Source organism: Musca autumnalis, unplaced genomic scaffold (assembly GCF_047663935.1).
Source record: "Musca autumnalis isolate F117 unplaced genomic scaffold, ASM4766393v1 scaffold_5, whole genome shotgun sequence".
Lineage (NCBI taxonomy): Eukaryota > Metazoa > Arthropoda > Insecta > Diptera > Muscidae > Musca > Musca autumnalis.
The window spans coordinates 144653178-144673301 of NW_027412088.1; the positions used below are offsets into that span (position 1 = coordinate 144653178).

Here is a 20124-nt window from a genome sequence, read left to right on the forward strand (position 1 = left end):
TTTATTCATTCTTATTATTATAAATCAAATTATTTAATCAGTCCTGAAAAGAAAAGAAATATATCTATTAGTAAAATTTCTAATTAAGCTTAAATTATGTAATAAACGTTAAGTGTTGGAATGAAAATGATGTGTTAGTTTGTTTAGTGGGAGGGGAGAAAGGGTAAGACTGGGATATGTCAAGGATGTGAAATAAATCAGCGTTGGTGTCTGTTGAACTGGGGTTCCTGGTTTAAAGGAACTATAGGTTGGGTGGGTTTAGAAGGGGACCAGTTATGTGGATCCCTGGAAGCATTGCTTGGTTGGTCATATTGTCGGTGTGTCTGTAGTCCATTTGTATATAGTTTATTGTGGGTACCTTCAAAGTGTCAAAGGGTTGAGGATTCACGACCGGTGACGAGATAGCTGAGGCAGACACATTTTGGAAAGAGGGTACGTAACAACACACATAATTTAATAGTTTGGATGATCACAATGGACCTCAAGGTCTCCGAGTGGAGTAGCTGTCAACATGGCAGCTGCGCATCCTGAACCTAACCTAACCTAAGTGTAATAAAGTAAATAAAGCATTGTAGAAACGTAATCTAAAACGAACCCTGTTTTATTTGGTACAAATCGTATCGGGGAATAATTCCGTAACAATTGGTGTCAGCAGTGAGATTACGATCATCCTACAATGAAGTTTAAGGATCTACGAGTGGAAGACTTGAAGAAGGAGCTAAGTAAGTTGGAGTTGTGTTCTACTGGCAACAAGGCCGAATTACAAAAACGCTTGTTGGAAGAGTTCGAGCGCCGTGGAATGAACATCGACGCATATGAGTTCGACAGTAAGGAGGATGTCGAGTTATCGGCAAAGGGCGAATCCTCCGTTGAGGAAGTTTCATCGGTAGCTGCCAGTGGAGACGATTTGAAATCAATGCTGGCTATGATGATGCTGGAAATTAAGAAAATAGAAGGTAGCTCCATGGAAATGAATAAGAAAAATGAAGAAACTTCCAGACTTATGCTGGAAATGAAATCTGACAACTGTAAGATGTTAGAAGAGATGTCTAGAAAGAATGAAGAAACTTCCAGACTTGTGATGGAAATGAAAGCAGAAAATTGTAGAATGGTTGAAGAAAATTCCAGTAAAATGTTAGAAGAGATGTCTAGAAAGAATGAAGAAACTTCTAGACTTACGATGGAAATGAAAGCAGAAAATTGTCGAATGAGCGAAGAAAATTCCAGAAAATTAGAGGAAAAGTTGGAGGAGAACTCTAGAAAAATCACCGAAAACTTAATGGCAGAAAATTCTAGGATGTTTGAAGAAAATTCAAGAAACTTAAAAGAGGAGTTGGAAGAGAATTCTAGAAAAATTAACGAGAAACTCGAGAACATCACTATGGTGATTGAAAAGAGAGTAGAGAACGTGGAGGTACAAATTAAAGAGTTAGATAAAAAGATTCTGTCTGTTGACGAGAAATTTCTGGCCCATGATGAGAAATTTGTGAACCTTGAGAAGAAAATGTCGGAACTGGAAATCAAAGGTGGCCCAGTGAGAGCTATCCATAACGCGTTAAAAATTAAGCCTCCAGTGTTCGACGGCTCTACCTCTTTCAATGTGTTCATATTACAGTTCGAGACAATGGCTGCTAGAGATTCTTGGAACGACAACGACAAAGCGGTATCACTCCTGATGGCATTGAAGGGTGATGCTGCTGACGTATTGCAGAGTATTCCCGCCGCTTCTAGGAATAACTGTGGAGATATAATGGCTGCTCTTGAACGTAGGTACGGTAGCGAACACAAGCAAGAGATCTACCGAATGGAACTGAGGGGAAGAGTCCAGAAGCCAAATGAGACCTTACAAGACTTTGCGGCTGATATAGAGCGATTGGCGCAGCTGGCATATCCAGGAGAGACACATCCGTTGGTGGACCGCATAAAGATTGAGACATTTGCAAGTGGTATTCGTGATCCCGAGATAAAATTTGCGACGTATGCGGCACCGATAGGAACATTTGCAGAAACCGTGTCATTTGCCCTGGGCCAAGAAACCGCGAAGATGCTGGTGAAACCTAAAGCTTACAACGTGCGGAGGCTGGAAGTTGAGGACAACAATTCCCAGACCGTTGTCGACCTGCTGAAAGATGCACTAATGCATGTGAAACGAGGGGCTCCTAGAACGAAAAAGACTTGTTATAACTGTCGGAAAACTGGACACATGGCCCGATAATGCAGAGTGAGACAAGCAAGGCCCAGATCCACCTCACCGCCTTCAAAAAGCAACGACCAACCGGTGGCCAAGAATCTGCAAAGAGAGACATCAGGTGAATCAGATACAGCAAGTTCTGCTAATCACGAGGCGCCGCTGGCAGAGGATGAAAACGATGGTCCCACAATTTCTATAGCCATAGTCCAGCAGAAGAATCACAACTTGACGGTTAAGGGCTTCGTCAATGGTGTATTGCGGACCTTGACATTGGACACCGGTGCAACAAAGTCCATTATTAGACCGGATTTGGTAAAAGGGAAGGTATTGCCATTAAATGGAGTCAAGTTGCGGACGGCCACAGGCGAGACTACAACGGTGCATGGAAAGGCCTACCAAAGGCTGAGTATGGGTAGGAAATCGGTAAATTTCGATTTTATAGTGGCCGATATTGTGGACGAAGTCATACTTGGTGTAGACTTCATGATTGCCTTCGATATCAACCTGGACATAAAGCACCGTGTGATGACTTGGTCCAATGTGGAAATACCGATTAATGTGGGCTACAAAGAAAAGAAAAGCATGTGTCGCCCTAGCGCAGAATCTGACGAAATCGCTGTGGATGTCCGTACGCTGAAGATGGAAGCCGCCGAAAAATGGCCAGTACGAAAGCGGAAAAATCTCGCAACGAGGAGGAAAAAGCGAAGATGTACGTCGAGGAAACGTCCATCGAAAAGCGGCCGTACAACAAGGAAGGACAAGTCTGATGAAGACCAGGTGGCACTTAGGAAGGTGACCACAAAGAAAGAAGGTATAACGTCAAGATTCCTGGAGGGAAAGCAACGTCCAGAAGAGCAGAAGTCCAGAGCTGACGCAGTAGAGGGTACATCTAAATCGGTTGCCACCACTACGGAACGAGAACTGCGTCTAGTCAAGAGGAACAGGCTTAAGCGGGAGGCAGTGTTACCAATGCCCATACCACAGAGAGGGAACTGTGCCTATTCGGGACGAACAGGCTTAAGCGGGAGGCAATGTTACGAATGTAACTGATAGGTTTAAGTTAGTTTAGTTTAATTTCCGTTAATTTAAATATTTGAATTGTAACGTAAAGTTTTTATTACGCAGTTACTTTATTTAAGCAACAACAACTACCATGTAGAACTCTCTTCATTTTCTAGATGTTACTTTACCTTTCATTAATGTGCTTTTATTTTGTTTTGCCATAATCATGTAATTATTGTTTAGTTTGTTACTTCTTTGCACTTGTTTGTTGTTGTAATTACGTTATTACTGTGCTTGTCGTCCAATTGTATTCCCTCCATGTATGTATGTGAGTATGGTTGTTCGCTTAGTGCGAATGTGCGTCTGTGTGTTCGCTGCACAGATTCGAGGTGTTGCCATATGCTCTAGATATTTCTCGAACAGGGAGACTATGGGATATAAATACAGGGGAACTGGTAATGACGGGTGAGTTGTGTTTTAAGCGTTGAACTGAACAGATCGGTTAAAGAATTGCTGCGTGCTAACTAGAGACTTGCTGTGTGCTTAGTAATTAAAGTCGGTTACGAATAAGTGTAATAAAGTAAATAAAGCATTGTAGAAACGTAATCTAAAACGAACCCTGTTTTATTTGGTACAAATCGTATCGGGGAATAAAACAACGTCTACACGGACATTAGTTAAATCTAATTCCGTAACAATACCTTTCCATTTTCTTTTTTAAAAGATTTTGTTTTTCATTTTTTGTTTGAGAATGTCAGAAAACAGCTGATAAATTTATGTTTACATACGAGAATGCCGTATCAAATAGAGCGCTCCCTAAATGAAAAATTTACATACGAGTTGCCAAATCATTTTGATAGATGAAAATTTTCATAGTGGTTACACTATTGGTTTGTTCCTTTACTTTTGAAAATGGTAGAAACCGGCAAAAGTAGCAAAAGTTGTGAACTGTTCTCATATGAATTGTGTGGTGTCAGAAGTAAAGGAACGCTTTTCGAGTAAAAAGTGGTAAAACTTGAAGATTCTTGCACGTAAAGGAACAGGGCTTATGTGTACAACATTCGCAGGTAGAAAATTTGGCATCTCATACGACATTGATAGATGGTGTAAACAACCCTTTAGGGGTAGTTTACACTATATTTAAATGTCATATGAAATGACATTTTCCATCGTTATATATTCAGTAATATGTGGAATATTGGAGATTTTCCTTACGCCATTTATTCTGTGCGTCTACCCCAAACAAAAATATAATAAAATTACGTCTCCACATTGTCTCCGTGGGTAGATATGGAATGCTTTTATTTCGTGTCATATGACATTGATAGATAGTGTAAACTACCTGTTAACAATGTGGTCGCATCTGAATGATGAGGGAATCGAACGTGAAAGATAAGTGAGTGTGGAATAAAATTAAAAAAAATAATTATACAATTGAAAGAAGAAATTATGGCTTAAGATGAGTTTAAGCATTAAGGGGTAGTTTACACTATATGTAAATGTCATATGACATGAAATTTTCCATCGTTAAATATTCACTAATATGTGGAATATTGGAGATTTTCCTTACTAGGCGTTTACACCAGACAGTTTGTCTTCAAATACAACTCTGATTTACTAACACATACATACATTTGTCGTTTGTCTCCCAGCTGTCCATCATTTTTTCACAGACAGTAAGGAAGACAAATTTTTGGCATTTTTATAAAAATAGGTGAAATAATAATTGAAATGTGTTGAAAACAAAAGAACATGGACATAAACAAAATATGTGAACGGAAAATAAAAAGAAATCGACGATTTTCATTCAAAATTTTAAAACTGTTTTTGCAGTTGTCGGGACGCCTACGTCACACAGGCAAGTTTTGGGATTTTGACAATGAATACATGAACTCAACTGTCCTGTCATTTGTAAACGCAGGGTTACGCCATTTATTCTGTGCGTCCACCCAGCAAAAATATAATAAAATTACGTCTCCACATTGCCTCCGTGGGTAGATATGGAATGTTTTTATTTCGTGTCATATGACATTGATAGATAGTCTAAACTACCTCTAAGCTCGGATCGGTACCAAATTTTTTCCACATGTAGGTCTCGTTACCCTGATCAGAAAAAAAATATATATATTTATATTATTAATTTAGCTAAAAACGTTTGAAATATAATATATGTATATGGCATTATTTAGAGATTACAAAAGAAAGTTTTCAGTTAGGCTTTGATATTTACGAAATAGACCTCGATGACTGTCAGTTTTGCTTGTCAATGTGTACTATACTTAATGCTTAAACTCAACTTGCTCCGTTCTTTGTCCGGAATAGTTCTTTGGAACTAGTTCGTCCGGAACTACACAACTCTACAGTTAGCGAATCAAATCAGCTGATAACATTTTTTCTTTATCACCATTCGTAAACAAAAGAAACACCGACATTTTACCTCATCCCCACATTCGTAAACAGAGTATGTCTTTTTCTTTTTTGTTTTCTATTCACAAGGTTTGGAACGTTTTTCAAATAGATTGCTTTTGCATGTTTACAATATCGTTGATTTGAGTTGATATCGAATATAATAACAAAGTTAATATCGGATATAATAACAAAAAAATTCCAAAAATTATGGATGATCCATTAAAACCAAAACCTGTCCCACTAGCAGCAGAAACTGTCTTATGGTTTGAGTTTCTATTAGATCCCGAATTAATTACCAAACACTTGAGGAAACCACATCCAGGCAAGTGAATAGTCAGACTTGTCTGACACAAAATTTCTTATTGTGTTTCTCTTCTATCCAGATCCTTCTGCATTGGAATTGCTGACACAATTTATATCCACAACGCCGGATATTGTAGTGCCACAATTCGATTTAACAACACCCGAACCTACAGCCATTCCCGGTGCTGGTGCTGAAGGTGGATTGCGTTTAAGCCGCAAACAAATGGCATTGAAAGTGTTAGCTTTAAAAGTGGCCACATGGCTTAAATGGAATCTGGATATATTGGAGAAAAATCTTTCGATACCCAAGCAACTGTTTCTCCTAAGAGATTTATGTACCATTAGTTTTGGCAAGTGTGTTGGTATACCGTTGAATAATGAGTTCCAGCCGACAATAAGTAAGATATCTTTTATATGTAAATGTGCGTTAATTATTATGAAACATGATTTGTTGTCTTCTTACAGCACCTGATGGTAATGAAAAGGCCGCCAAGTTTGCCCTGGCCTTCTATCATCGTTGGGTATTGCGTTTGCAAATCTTAAAAGATATTGCTTTGAAAGCAGCAAGACCAACCGGCATGGGAAATATGTAAGTATCATTTATTGTAAAGTAGAAATCTAGTGCAGATAGGGTTCCAGTAATTCATAATAGCCCAACCATGGTACAATAACATTTAACCATGATAATGGCAATCGAGTAGGCATTTTCGAAGAATTAGGGAGGTGAGAAAGAAAGAAACGTTGTTACAACGTATATGGAGTGTAGAGGAATTATGGAAAAGACTTTTCTACGTCCCACAATAAACGACAAAGTTTTATTAGAGACAAGCTTGTTATAAAATGATTGGAAAGATGCAGGTCTTTAGACGAATTGGGGGTTGGAGTGTTCATTTTAGAGCTGCCTTTGTTACATCAGACATCAAATTACAATCCTTACTCAAGCTAAGTTTTCTTTCTAGTTAATGGCAGAAGTGTTTAGATTCGCATGGAACCCAAAATGAAGCTTGCTTCTCAGTCAATAGATAGAATGATTAGTTTCGCATTGAACCCATATTTTTGATTATTTCACTAATTATCACATAAATTTCCTTTACAGGTTTGTCGAGCCAATGCATCAATTTTTTGCCCCAGATATTTCACCACAACACAGCATTGAATTTCTCCAGGAACTTTGCAAATCCTCCGAACCCTTTTATGTGTTTGCCTATGAAACATTCAAACCGCCACATCCCAATGATGAACAAAATATACCACAACAATTCGATGCATTGTTACAAATATCACCAGCCGAATTGAGAACTCAAGTCTATTTTGATTTGGTCAACTTCTATTTGTATACAAAACAGTACCAATTGGCTCGGGAAGCGGTTAATGAGTGTCGTCGATATTTGAACTTAACCAAGGCGGAATATGAAATGATTGGTAAAAATCCAAAACAATTTGTGTTCTGTCACGTTAATGAAGATGAGTTGGAGGGATACCTACTGGCTTGTGGTCTTAGTGCTCATTCCCAGACTCTGACGGAAAGGTTTAATATGGCCCAGTTGACACAGTATAAGGTACAGTTTCAAGATTCCTAATTAATAAAGCAGCAAAATGATGGACCATTATTTCTTTGCAGGATATTATTGAGATACTTAAGCTGGACAATCGCACCCGAGAATTATCATTGGTTAATAGGCGCATAGCTGAGCTAGATATCGAGGGAGCCATATCCCAAGGTATTTTACAAGAGCCACGACAATTGGAAATGCAAGTTGCTGCCCTTAATTTAATACGCAGTATATTCGATGAGGGTAACATTTTTGCCAGTGTTGACTATTTTGAAAAATACTCCCAATTGCCTTGTTTCCAGGCCATATGTGAAGTAAGTGATCCTTAGAAAACTCAAAAAAGAAGTATTAATTACTTGTATACGTTTCCAGGGCATTGCTGACATCTTACCCCATTGCACATTGAGCGAACGTAACCTCTTGAAGCAGTTTGTCATTGAAACAATAATCAAGCATCAAAACAAACAATGGCTACAAGAGACCCAACAACTGAACATATTTTCTCCCATTGAAATACAAGATTTGGAAAAACAAATACAAGAAGAAGAACTGCCACAACCTCCGCTGGCTTTGCTGCACGAATGGAAATTTAATTCGAAAATGTTACGCATTGAAATTGGTTCATTAGAAAGACAGTTGATCTCATGCACCAATGCAAATACGGTATGGATGCGGGATAGACTTTTCTTCTAGATGAAAGAATTAATGTTCCTTTGTTCTCTTCTCTTTTTTGGTAGGTTCGAAAACTCTTGGTTAAATTGGCCGCCACAAATCCCACAAAACCTCTTTGGACTGTTAATCCAAGTTGGGAAATTGCAACACCCATCAAATCTCTGCTCATGTCCATGCAAAGAGGTTTTCTGCAGGATTTTGCCTATGTTTTATTGGGCAAATCTCGGGAAATGACCGCTAAAGGGGTAAGTTTTTATGAATCCTGACTTCTTAAAACAAATCATTATTGAATTCTACAATATTACAAGGGATGGGTTTGGCCCAATACTTTGTAACACCCCAATTTTTGTCTAGCAGGCTATCGCCAGTCTGATTCACTGAAAGCTTCTTATATACCATCAGTAGGTACTGCATAGAAAATATCTTGTTCTGCTGATGCACCGCTAAAATCTGCGCCTCCTCATGAAGATGGCCCACTGGAGTCATAAGGAAGCACTAAGTTGTAGTTCTCAGGGCGGCATTTTGGCAGGTTTGAATATTCTTTTACTACGTAGTGCTAACATTTGCATACCACACTGGCGCTTTATAGCTTACCACAGACCTGCCTATTGCTTTATAAGAGGTCAACTCGACTCGACTTGAGAACCTTGTCCCTACGTCTGATCTTATCGCAAATAGCTGTGGCGTGTGCGAACAACGTGATCATGCTGTCCAATCCCACGGCGGCGGCGGCGGGTTCTTCTATACCAGGTTGACCCGCAACCACACTACACTCGAGTTCCGGCCAGCGGCTACCACTTCAGTATATCGTTTATCCGTCCGTCTGTCTGATTCGTGAGATCAACCGATTTGGTCCAAACTTTGCACATCGTAATATTTGGTCAAAACTTAGTCAAGTTTGGTCCACTTCTTTGAGTACGTCCCCCACAAAAGTTCAATATTTTTCGCTAAAATGGTGTAATGTGAGTATCCGATTTGACCCAAATTCGCACCTCCCACATTTTAATTTTTTTTCGCAAATGTAAGTCCAGAAAATTCATGATGGTTTCAACTAAAATAACTGATGAGCATGACCGAAACTTTGCACATCCTAATTTTGTTTCCAAACGTACATCAAGTTCCAAGTGATTTATATCCCTTGGTACATTAGAGTTCCCCCTCACAAAAGTTCAAAATGTTTACTTGTGTGCAGTATAAGTGCTTTTCGAGGATCGTTTTGAAAAATTTACCGAAGGTACTCCTTGTGGTCCTATTTACTGCGATAAAATGGCTTTTTCGTGGGCAAGTCCATTCTTCCTGACATAATTCTCCAAAATCTTAAAAAAATCTTACCGTGACCAACAAAAATGGCTGCGCACCATAACTATTGAAAGGAGTGACTACTTTTGGACCAACCTATGCACCTCCTAATATTTCTCTCAAACTTAAATCAAGTTCGAAGATATACTACATCGAACAACACCTTCCCCCACAAAAGTTCAAAATTTTGGCTTAAGTGCATTTTAACGACTCTTCGAGGATTGCTTTGAAATATTCATTGCAGGTAGTCCGGTAGTCCTAGTGATTCTGATTACAACGATATGAGATATTATTCGCGGGCAAGTCCCACCTTCCTGCCATTGCCATAATGGTCCCAAAGCTCTAAAATATCCCAAAGCGGTCAACTAGAAAGTCTGGTGGCCACTAACTATTGAAAGGAATGACTCCCAAAATTATATCCATGGACTATGTAGAATCTACATTGTAGATCCATTATTTTAGGTACCTCATTTAAGTACTTGTGATTGATCACCCCTACATCTAATACATTGACTGTCACTTGTGTTTACGACCTACAATCCCGGTTCTTGAAGCCTCAATGCAGTGTCTAAATGCTTGAAATGGAACCAAGAGTTCCAAGGGTTGGAGGTTGAGGATCACGTCTACATGACAACTACGACACTTTGAGCAAAAGCATCCTCAGATTCATCGACCTTCTCAACTGTCTGCAAATTATTGCGATAGTCAGTTCTGCTGTTAGTATCAGCGCTTTGAACCTACCGCAATCTCCGGGTTTTCCTATAAAGTCTCTGCTGCAGTCGGCCTCACCCTATGAATAATTACGACATGGTGAGTAAGAGTTCAGTTAGCGGTAGCTTTGTAACGTCGCAAATTTTTCTGTGCAAAGCTGAGCTATTGCGGCCTACTCCCAAATACTGCTTTAGAGGGCTGCACATATCCACATATCCTCAGATAAACGATTCTGTCGATGTAGCAAATGTGATGGCAGGTTCTTCGGAGAGATATTCAAAATGCTCCTATTATATTTACCCGTCACTAGGCCGAGACGTTCTTTCGGCTGTTCAATTTTGCTCCTATATGGTGTGTCTTCTCTTGACCCACTGGTTCACATATTTTTTACTTTATCCAGAGCCAAGCTGGTCATGTAAACTACTTTAAAACAAATGCCACTTTTTACTCTCTCTTCTAGGATTACATTGGTGCCGTTTCTATGCTTAGCGTTTTAAAATCTGAAACTCAACGACCGGAATTACAAAACTCTTCAATCATATCCAAGCTGGGAAAATTGGTTAGTTGGGAGATTCTGCTAATACAAATCACACAATGTTTGGATGAATGGAATCACAAAACATTGGATCTACAATCGCTGGGAAATCGTTGCAAACAATGCCTAAGTTCGCTGCAAACAAATGATAATATTATACCACGTATAGAGGTAGGATGCGGATATATGTATATTTCACTCTCTTACCACAATATAACCTCACTTCCCTTTTAGATCATTGAAAGCTGTGCAATAATGCTACTAAATCTTAACGATTGGAATGCTGTCATAATGTTAGATAAACGTTTGCCGCAACTGGAATTAGCCATATCATTTGCCAACACCTTTTTGGATATGGAAAAAATGAAAGGACCTAAAAAGATATGTCGCGATGCTTGGGATTTGGTGTTGTCAATGTTTTTGAATACATCATCAAAACGTGGTGGCAGTGCTGGAGGTTCGGGCTCTGGTGGTGGTGGCAGCTCAAGGAATTCTCCCTGTCTGGCAGTCTCGACGGGGTTATATCCCTTTTTGAAACGCATACGCCATCAAATGCTTTTCAATTTGGCAATTTCCATGTTAGGCAAGATCCATAATATTTTAAAAGATGATCCCAATCATGATCTAAATGGAGAATATATGCAATTGTGGCCCACAAGTATAAGCAAGTAGGTATACATTTAAATTTTATAAAACTTAAGCAAATTGTGATATTGTTTTTGTTGCAGTCCCATTGGTTATAGCATAAGATCGGTTTGTGAGACACTCCACTGGCTTCTCACAGAGGCCTTGAAATTTTATCCACAAACTATTCCATGGCTTAAAATGAAAGGTGATCTTGAATTGGGTAAGATTCTTTTTATTGCATTCGGTTTTCTAAACTATTCCACTTAGGCTATTGTCATTTTTTCAGCCACTGGCAACAATGAAGCAGCTATGCGTTGCTATATCAACGCCTTAGTCACCGGAACAGATTATTGCAATGTGCCATTGCAGCGCAATTTTGCAGATGATTATATTATCAGAAAAATGATACGCTGCTCCTCCAACCTGGGTTGTCACATGCAGGCAACAGTTCTGTGCCAGGTAAGATGGAAATATTTTTTTTTAGTGGAAATCTTTTTAATTGATATTACCTTCAATTTTCTTTAGTTTCTGGAAGAAATAGATTATGGTATTGTTTTTAAAAATCTAACGGAGAAAACCTCAAATTATACAGACGCCATGGACGCTTATTATAGTTGTATATGGGACACAACATTGCTGGAGTTTATTATCAATTTACATGCCAAGAAAGGGGAACATAGTCGAAAACTAGAGGCCGTAAGTCTGCTACAATATATAGAGTTGTTTTTCTTTAGATTCAAAAACCTTTTTTGGATTTCAGATTTCTGTTATGGGTACATTGGAACTGAATGCCAACAATAATGATGAAATCAAACGGGAAGCTGCGTCAATAAGAAAGTCACGCTTTTTACGAGCATTGGCAAAACAATATTTATTATGAATTTGTTGTGTACTTTTTTAACAGAAGCTTAAAAGTCCTTTGAGGGTAGGCTACAAAAAATAATGGAGAAAATAAAGACTTTTTATAGAAAGCAAATTAAATTAACTTCAAGTGTTCAAGTATCGGAGTGAACCTCTAATATCTTTGACTATGCAGGAACCTTTAAAGACTGCCAAGCTGGGAACACAGATCAAACACTCTAACAACGATCACAAGCCACAGAGTGAAGTCGTACAAGATTTGATTGAGGAATTGCTTCTAATTGAGGAATTGATTGTAATTCTAGGATATGATTGATATGTTCATCACTTCCACTAGGGAATCATCGATACTAATGTCGATAGTCCATATTTAATGTTATTTTTAACATGTTCGACGTGATGCTTGATGCAAAATGACTTGAATTAGGAAACTCAAAGCCAAAAATAATTGGGTGCATTTTTTGCACCTTTCTGAATTTGTTTGTGGCCCGCAAATGTGTTAAATTTCCTCTACGAATGAAGTGTAATCCTTGCAAAACCCTCCCGCATGTTCCCACACCAAACAGTGCATACTTACATATTTCGATCGAAGATAAATGGAATTAGGACCCCAAAATTTTTAAGCAAGGGCATATATTGAAAATGGTTAAATTTATTTCTTGTAACAATGTGTTTTGGAAAACATTTGGAATAACAGAAACGTCATCTGATTACCAGTTGGACTTCTGAAAAACTTAACATAAATGGTAACACTAAAACCTGTATAGCACTATTAGCAATGCTACACTAGTTTAAATGCTGAGTTATTTCGAGTTAAAAAAGTAGAAAATATTAAATATGTTACTCTAAAATTAACGGGGACGACGGCCACCTTTTGCCCCACCAGCGGCACCCTTTGCCTTTTTCTGTTGAGCATTCTTTTTGTCATCGACTGCCTTGCGTTTGGGTGTTGCGCCCGTTGATGGTAAGACCTTGAAGAAACTATCCAAACGCCCTTGGGTTTGTGATTGTTTCGATTTAAGGATTTTCTTAGCACCAGATCTAACACGATCTTCATTAAACTGGCGGTCACCACATAAGTACTTTACCAGGCCCTCCTCATCAGGTTCGGTCCACTTAAGCTGAAATGATAAAAATTATCTTAAACTCAAATAACAACATACATTTTTTTCCAACATACCTCAATTTCCGCTGGATCGGCTACTTCAGGATTAATAAACAATTCCCGGGCCACTTGATAATTCCAATCATCGGGAACTGTATACTTTTGCCTGTCAATATTCTCCAAAATTGTCTCAATATCACGATAACTATCAATTAATTCCACTGCCCGCTTCGGTCCAATACCCTTAATGCTGTCCGAATAATCGCAGCCCAGCAGTATACACAAATCTATAAACTCTTTACTTGTCAAACCGAAGCCTTCCAATATTTTACTATAATGAAACTCCTTAACAGGCATTTTCCGTGCCTCACTGAATGTCAAATGGCGCAGCAGTACAGTGGAACCAAAAGTCAAAGCATCCATATCCTCAGTGGCTGTGGCGTATACCTTTCCCGCTTTTACCAAAGCCGCACACTGAGCCTCAGCTTCGCACGGCGCCTCAACATATGGAACACCCATAAGTTTCAACAGTTCTTTGGCCTCATTTGCATGATCTTTGGTTACCCGCACCAAACGTCTATTGAATTTATCCATATCCGCCTCATTGCCAGCTTCCGTGGCAGCCTGTAATGCTTTTTGTGCCTCCTCACGTCTCTCGGCACGTTTGGCCAATTCTCCAGACTTTAGATCTGGTGGTTTTCCATCGAAAACATAAACTGGTTTTATACCATTATCCAATAAACGTATGGTACGATAAAACATGCCCATCAAATGTGATGTGGTTTCGCCATCAACAGAGGTGAGTTGAGCTCCTTCGGCGCGCACCGCAATCAGGAACTGATATAAACACATAGACGCATCAATAGCAACCTTGCGACCAAAATAATTTTTAATGTCACTTTCCTTAATGGCTTGAGGACAAACATCGGCAATTAACTTGGAGAGGCCTAGAATTCCCATGGCGACTGGAGTTCAATACAAATAAACGAGTGAAAACGATGAAAATGCAAATTGCATTCGCGAAAGAAATTCCAAAACAACTAAACAACTCACGCCAAACTTTGCCGGTAACTTGATTATTGAAGACGTGTCCCAGTTCGTAATTATAGAAAACGCAGTTGAGGAAATCAACTTGGCAGCACTTCTCTCTGAAGTGAATACGTCAATGCCTAATGCCATGTTCATACCAGGGCCTGGATTCTTTTTTTTTCTTTTGTTCGAACGTTCCCACGCCTCTCTTTCCCACCCCTGCCGACCGAGGGGGCGACCTCCCTTTTCGTAGGGATCGCGTACACACCATGATGGGATATAGGAAGGAAATTCGAAAAACAGCTTGTTCTTGTTCTATGAAAATTTGAAATGAAAAATATTTCCTATAGAATTTTTTTCATTTGTCATTATTTTCCTTTAGGCGCAGACCTATATACGTCCGTATACCCAGGGCGTGTGTGATGAAAAAAATAGAACACATGTATTCATGGTAGAACAAATACAAGGTAAAGTTAATACTACAACAAATACAACTCGAACAACAACCACAAAGGAATTTGTTTTTGTTTGTAAACCTTAGTGTCAACGTAAATGTAAACAAAACAAGGAAATGTCTATAAATTATTGGAATTTAAAAAACTAATAATTTTTCACATTTGATTGAATATTTTGGAAAACATGAATGAAAACTCGTTAGATTTTCAATTTGAATGTTTCCATATCATTCCACTAAATGCATAATTTCTCGCAGAAAGTAGAATACTTGCAAAAATGTTTCGGGTCGCTGGTAATTCATTGAAAAAAGAGAAGATGTTTCAATCATTTGCTTTTGAAAACAAAAAAGCACATGTTTATTAGGGCTTTATTCTTTTCAAGTTTAACAAAATACCACACATATTAACAAATATTGTACCGCCTCTATAAGCGGTGTTTTAGTGTGCGGCATGTCGTTCGGACCTGGAGGAGGTTACATGTCAATGATATGAAGCCGTCTTTATGGGAAATAGTTTTTTTTCTGATGAATAAATTTGTTCTTCAAAAATATATATCCCTAATATACATCGAACATAGAAATAAATACATAAAATGTCGAATGGAATTTGACACTAACACTACAACCCAGTTCAGTCAGCTGGGTATTGCTGCTACCTTTTCTTGTTCTACCATGACATGTATTCTTACTGCTGAACCTAAATAATGACGGGACGCACACAAATATTTACCCAAATACGTTGAGTCCAAAATCACATTTCAAACACAAATCCGCGATCAAAACTTATTTAAATGTTTTCATTCGTAAAATAAATAATTTTCTTTTGTAATGAATTGTATTTCAGTTTTTGTTGGGCTTTTGTTTTCAAAATACAAAACACACACATACATGCATACAAAACGTTTTCGTTAAAGTTTCTTTTCAAGTTTCGTTATGGGTACTTTACACGATATGTTTTTTACATATGAGTTGTCTTTTCTCCCATACATAATGTATATGCAAATGACAACTCATATGTAAAAAACATATCGTGTAAAGTAACCATTAGTGTCCACACAGGTTAACGTGAAATTTAAGATTTTTGCGTGTCCTCTTTATTTTACCATTCGTGTTTGTTGTGTTTCTCATACCAATAAAAACAAAACAAACATAAATAAACCAAAAAAAAAAAACAACACAAAATATTTAATATTAATCGTTAAATTTTCACTATTTCATTAATTAAATGATTTTATTAAATCTTTTTATGCTTGTTTTGTTGTTAACGTTTGCTTGAGGAAAAAAATGAAAGAAATTTGAAGAAAAAATCTTGCAACGAATAACAAGAAGAGGCAACACAACAAACACAGAAAACCATGTACATGGGTTTCACTACTTCATACCCCTCGCCTATAAGCTTGAGCTCTGTTCCTTTACCTGCCTGAGGTTACCATTTCTGCAAAGCGTTCCTTTACTTTAACAAGCATACAATTTATATGAGACCAGTTCACCACTTTTACCATTTTTTACCACTGTAACCATTTTTTAAAGTAAAGGAACAGACCATTGACGTCGCCATGTTGAAATCGTGCTAGTCTGAACATCGACTATGGGTCAGAAGTAAAGGAACGCTTTTCAAGTAAAAAGTGGCGTGCTAAAGGGCTGTTTACACCATCTATCAATGTCATATGAGCTGTTATTTCTTTCACCCATTCGACATTTCTATGTTTGTCAAAATTGACGTCATCCATACAACTTTCAATTTGTGCGTTCATACCTACAAGTGTTATTTTCGTATGACATAACCTATAAATATAAAAACAGCCGTTTTTGTCATTGTTTACATTTATTGTTGAGTTACAAATTTGCGCAAATTTTTAATTTTGGTTGAAGGAAAATGAATATCTAGCATGTTTGTTGTGGTGGAATAGGTTTTTGGGGTTATAGAGGCATTCATTTTTTGCCACAAAGCAATAATTTCCAACACTGCCCCTTTCGACCAATCGATCTGAAAATAACATTATAAACACCCTTTATTTACTTTTTTATATATTTAAATATACATAACTTTCCATTTTCTTTTTTAAAAGATTTTGTTTTTCAATTTTTTTTTGGGAATGCCAGAAAACAGCTGTTAAATTTATGTTTACATACGAGAATGCCGTATCAAATAGAGCGCTCCCTAAATGAAAAATTTACATATGAGTTGCCAAATCATTTTGATAGATGCAAATTTTCATGGTGGTCACACTATGTGTACAACATTCGCAGGTAGAAAATTTGACATCTCATACGACATTGATAGATGGTGTAAACAACCCTTAAAGTGGCAGAGCTAATGTTATACAAACACATTTTTAAAGATATTCTTGTTTTTTGTTTATTTGTTTCTCATTTTATTATAAACAGTATATAATAAAAATGTTTGGAGAGGAATTGTATTTGGTCTGTTCCTTTACTTTTAAAAATGGTAACAGCGGCAGAAAATGGTAAAAGTGGTAAACTGCTCTCATGTAAATTGTATGCTATTATAAGTAAGGGAACACTTTACAGGTTAAAAATGGTGAAATATGGTAACCTCAAGCACGTAAAGGAACAGAGCAATTATATTTTTACATTTCCTAAATGTTGATCGTCGAACATATTGTTACGGAATTAGATTTAACTAATGACCGTGTAGATGTTGTTTTATTCCCCGATACGATTTGTACCAAATAAAACAGGGTTCGTTTTAGATTACGTTTCTACAATGCTTTATTTACTTTATTACACTTATTCAGAACCGACTTTAATTACAAAGCACACAGCAAGTCTCTAGTTAGCACGCAGCTCTTATTTAACCGATCTGTTCAGTTCAACGCTTAAAACACAACTCACTCGGCATTGCCAGTTCCTCTGTATTTATATCCCAAAGTCTCCCTGTTCGAGAGTCCTCTAGAAAATGTCTGGCAACTCCTCGAATATGTACAACGAATACACAGACGCACATTCGCACTAAGCGAACAACCAGACTCACATACATGGGGGATGATCAATGACGTAATTACAACAACAAATAAATGCAAGAAAAGAAGTAACAAACTAAACGATAATTACATGATTATGGCAAAACAAACAAAAGAACATTAACAAAAGGTAATGTAACGACTAGAATGATGAAGAGAGTTCTACATGGTAGTTGTTGTTGCTTAAATAAAATAACTGCGTAATAAAACTTTACGTTACAATTCAAATTTTTAAATTAACGAAAATTAAACTAGATTAACTTAAACCTATCAGTTACATTCGTAACAATATGTTATTGTTTACATAAAACATATGACTGACGACGGCATTAGCTGTGTTCCTTTACTTACCTGAGGTTACCATTTTTATCATTTGTTACCATATTTAACCAGACTTTAGATCTGGTGGTTTCCCAACGAAACATAAAGTTTCTTGTTGAAAAACAAGAAATAAGCGAACTGATGAAGATCTGTGGCGAGATCTGAAACTATAGTATTCCCTGCCTTACCCCTTGGTAAACATCGCCAATTTTTTCCCACTAATAAATTAAAGTTGTTTTAATAAAATTTTAAAACAACGACTATGGGATTAAGCCTGACTATTTTGAAAAACAAAATAGAAGTCGTCATCCCAAACAACAAACGCCAACCCTCCTAATTGTGAGACCGGGCACCGTCAAAATGTTGTTTATTGCTGTAGTATGCAATACCAACAAATTAGTTATGTGTTTTTTCGTCGAGAATCGACGAACGCATAGCAGTGGGAAAGATTTGGTTTTGTTTGCAAGTGAAGTTGCTAGAGTTTAGGTAGTGCCAAAGAAATTCTCGATCAGAGTGTTTCTTTGCGCACGTATCTACTTGAGCTAGCAATTGACACTTGGGTATAAAAAGTTTCTTGTTGAAAAACAAGAAATAAGGGAACTGATGAAGATCTGTGCCGAGATCTGAAACTATAGTATTCCCTGCCTTACCACTTGGTAAACATCGCCAATATTTTCCCACTAATAAATTAAAGTTGTTTTAATAAAATTTTAAAACAACGACTATGGGATTAAGTCTGACTATTTTGAAAAACAAAATAGAAGTCGTCATCCCAAACAACAAACGCCAACCTTCCTACATTTTTTTATTTTATAATTACTGCCCCCTTTTTTATACATAGTAATTATTTTTTTTTTTTGAGTAGTTCTAATATCCCTCCCTTGTTATATTTAAGCTATTTTATATAATATTAAATTGAACATTATACTGTAGTATACAGCCTTAAGGTCGAAAGGCTGGGCATATGAAAATTGAAAATAAATAAAAAAAAAATAAAAAAAAATATAAATATTTGAAAAAAGTAAAACACATGTATTCTTACTGCTGAACCTAAATAACGACGGGACTTACACAAATATTTCACCTTTCTAACACAACAACGTTCTCTGAGCGTCCGTATTACTCAAATACGTTGAGTCCAAAATCACATTTCAAACACAAATTCCGCGATCTAAACTTATTTAAATGTTTTCATTCGTAAAATAAATAATTTTCCTTTGCAATGAATTGTATTTCAGTTTTTGTTGGGATTTTGTTTTTAAATTACAAAACACATACATACTCGTACATGCATACAAAACGTTTTCGTTAAAGTTTCTTGTCAAGTTTCGTTAGTCCCGGTCCTCACTAGCGTGAATTTCATTAAAAAATTTCATGAAATTGGGTGTTCTTAAATCGAATTCCCCACTACAGCAATTTTATCATTTTACTCTACCATGGGGGTCGATCTAGAGACGCATAATTTCATCCAATTTTTTCAATGAAATCACTCTTGTGTGGACCGGGACTTAGTGTCCACACAGGTTAACGTGAAGTTTAAGATTTTTGTGTGACCTCTTTATTTTACGATTCGTGTTTGTTGTGTTTCCCATACCAATAAAAACAAAACAAACATAATTAAACCAAAAAAAGCAACACAAAATAATTAATATTAATAGTTTCACTATTTCTTTAAGTAAATGTTTTTATTAAATTTTTTTATGCTTGTTTTGTTGTTAACGTTTGCTTGAGAAAATAAAAATGAAAAAAATGGAAGAAAAAAATCTTGCATCGAATAACAAGAAGAGGCAACACAACAAACACAGAAAACCATGTACATGGGTTTCACTACTTCATACCCCTCGTCTATAAGCTTGACGTCGCCATGTTGAAATCGTGCTAGACTGACCATCGACTATGGGTCAGAAGCAAAGGAACGCTTTTCAAGTAAAAAGTGGCAAAACTTGAAGATTCTTGCACGTAAAGGAACAGAGCTAATGTTATACAAACACATTGACAAATTTTTTAAGTTATTCTTGTTTTTTTTTTATTTGTTTCTCATTTTATAATAAAAAGTATATAATAAAAA

General features: G+C 37.1%; 2 protein-coding genes across 2 annotated transcripts; one reads left to right on the forward strand and one right to left on the reverse strand.

The window, feature by feature from the left end:
• Positions 1-5628: 5628 nt before the first annotated feature.
• On the forward strand, positions 5629-12283 carry IntS8 (integrator complex subunit 8). Its single transcript, XM_073988525.1, has 13 exons — positions 5629-5924; positions 5986-6303; positions 6371-6494; positions 7002-7464; positions 7527-7772; positions 7831-8121; positions 8196-8375; positions 10601-10846; positions 10910-11343; positions 11404-11522; positions 11589-11761; positions 11828-11998; positions 12063-12283. The coding sequence occupies exons 1-13, from the start codon at positions 5810-5812 to the stop codon at positions 12180-12182; spliced, it is 3000 nt and encodes a 999-aa protein (XP_073844626.1). The 5' UTR covers positions 5629-5809; the 3' UTR covers positions 12183-12283.
• A 496-nt stretch (positions 12284-12779) lies between these two features.
• Positions 12780-14357, reverse strand: Fen1 (Flap structure-specific endonuclease 1). Its single transcript, XM_073988526.1, has 2 exons — positions 13344-14357; positions 12780-13284 (listed from the first exon to the last, which is right to left on the reverse strand). Exons 1-2 carry the CDS (start codon positions 14226-14228, stop codon positions 13015-13017), a joined length of 1155 nt encoding a protein of 384 aa, XP_073844627.1. The 5' UTR covers positions 14229-14357; the 3' UTR covers positions 12780-13014.
• Between the last annotated feature and the right edge of the window lie 5767 nt (positions 14358-20124).

Bases quoted from the DNA above. Each gene is read 5' to 3' on its own strand.
- Fen1 (XM_073988526.1), bottom strand. From the start codon at position 14,228: ATGGGAATTCTAGGCCTCTCCAAGTTAATTGCCGATGTTTGTCCTCAA. The intron at 13,285-13,343 runs GTATGTTGGAAA...TTATCATTTCAG, and splicing joins CCGATCCAGCGGAAATTGAG to CTTAAGTGGACCGAACCTGA.
- IntS8 (XM_073988525.1), top strand. From the start codon at position 5,810: ATGGATGATCCATTAAAACCAAAACCTGTCCCACTAGCAGCAGAAACT. The intron at 6,495-7,001 runs GTAAGTATCATT...TTTCCTTTACAG, and splicing joins CCAACCGGCATGGGAAATAT to GTTTGTCGAGCCAATGCATC. The intron at 8,376-10,600 runs GTAAGTTTTTAT...TCTCTCTTCTAG, and splicing joins GGGAAATGACCGCTAAAGGG to GATTACATTGGTGCCGTTTC.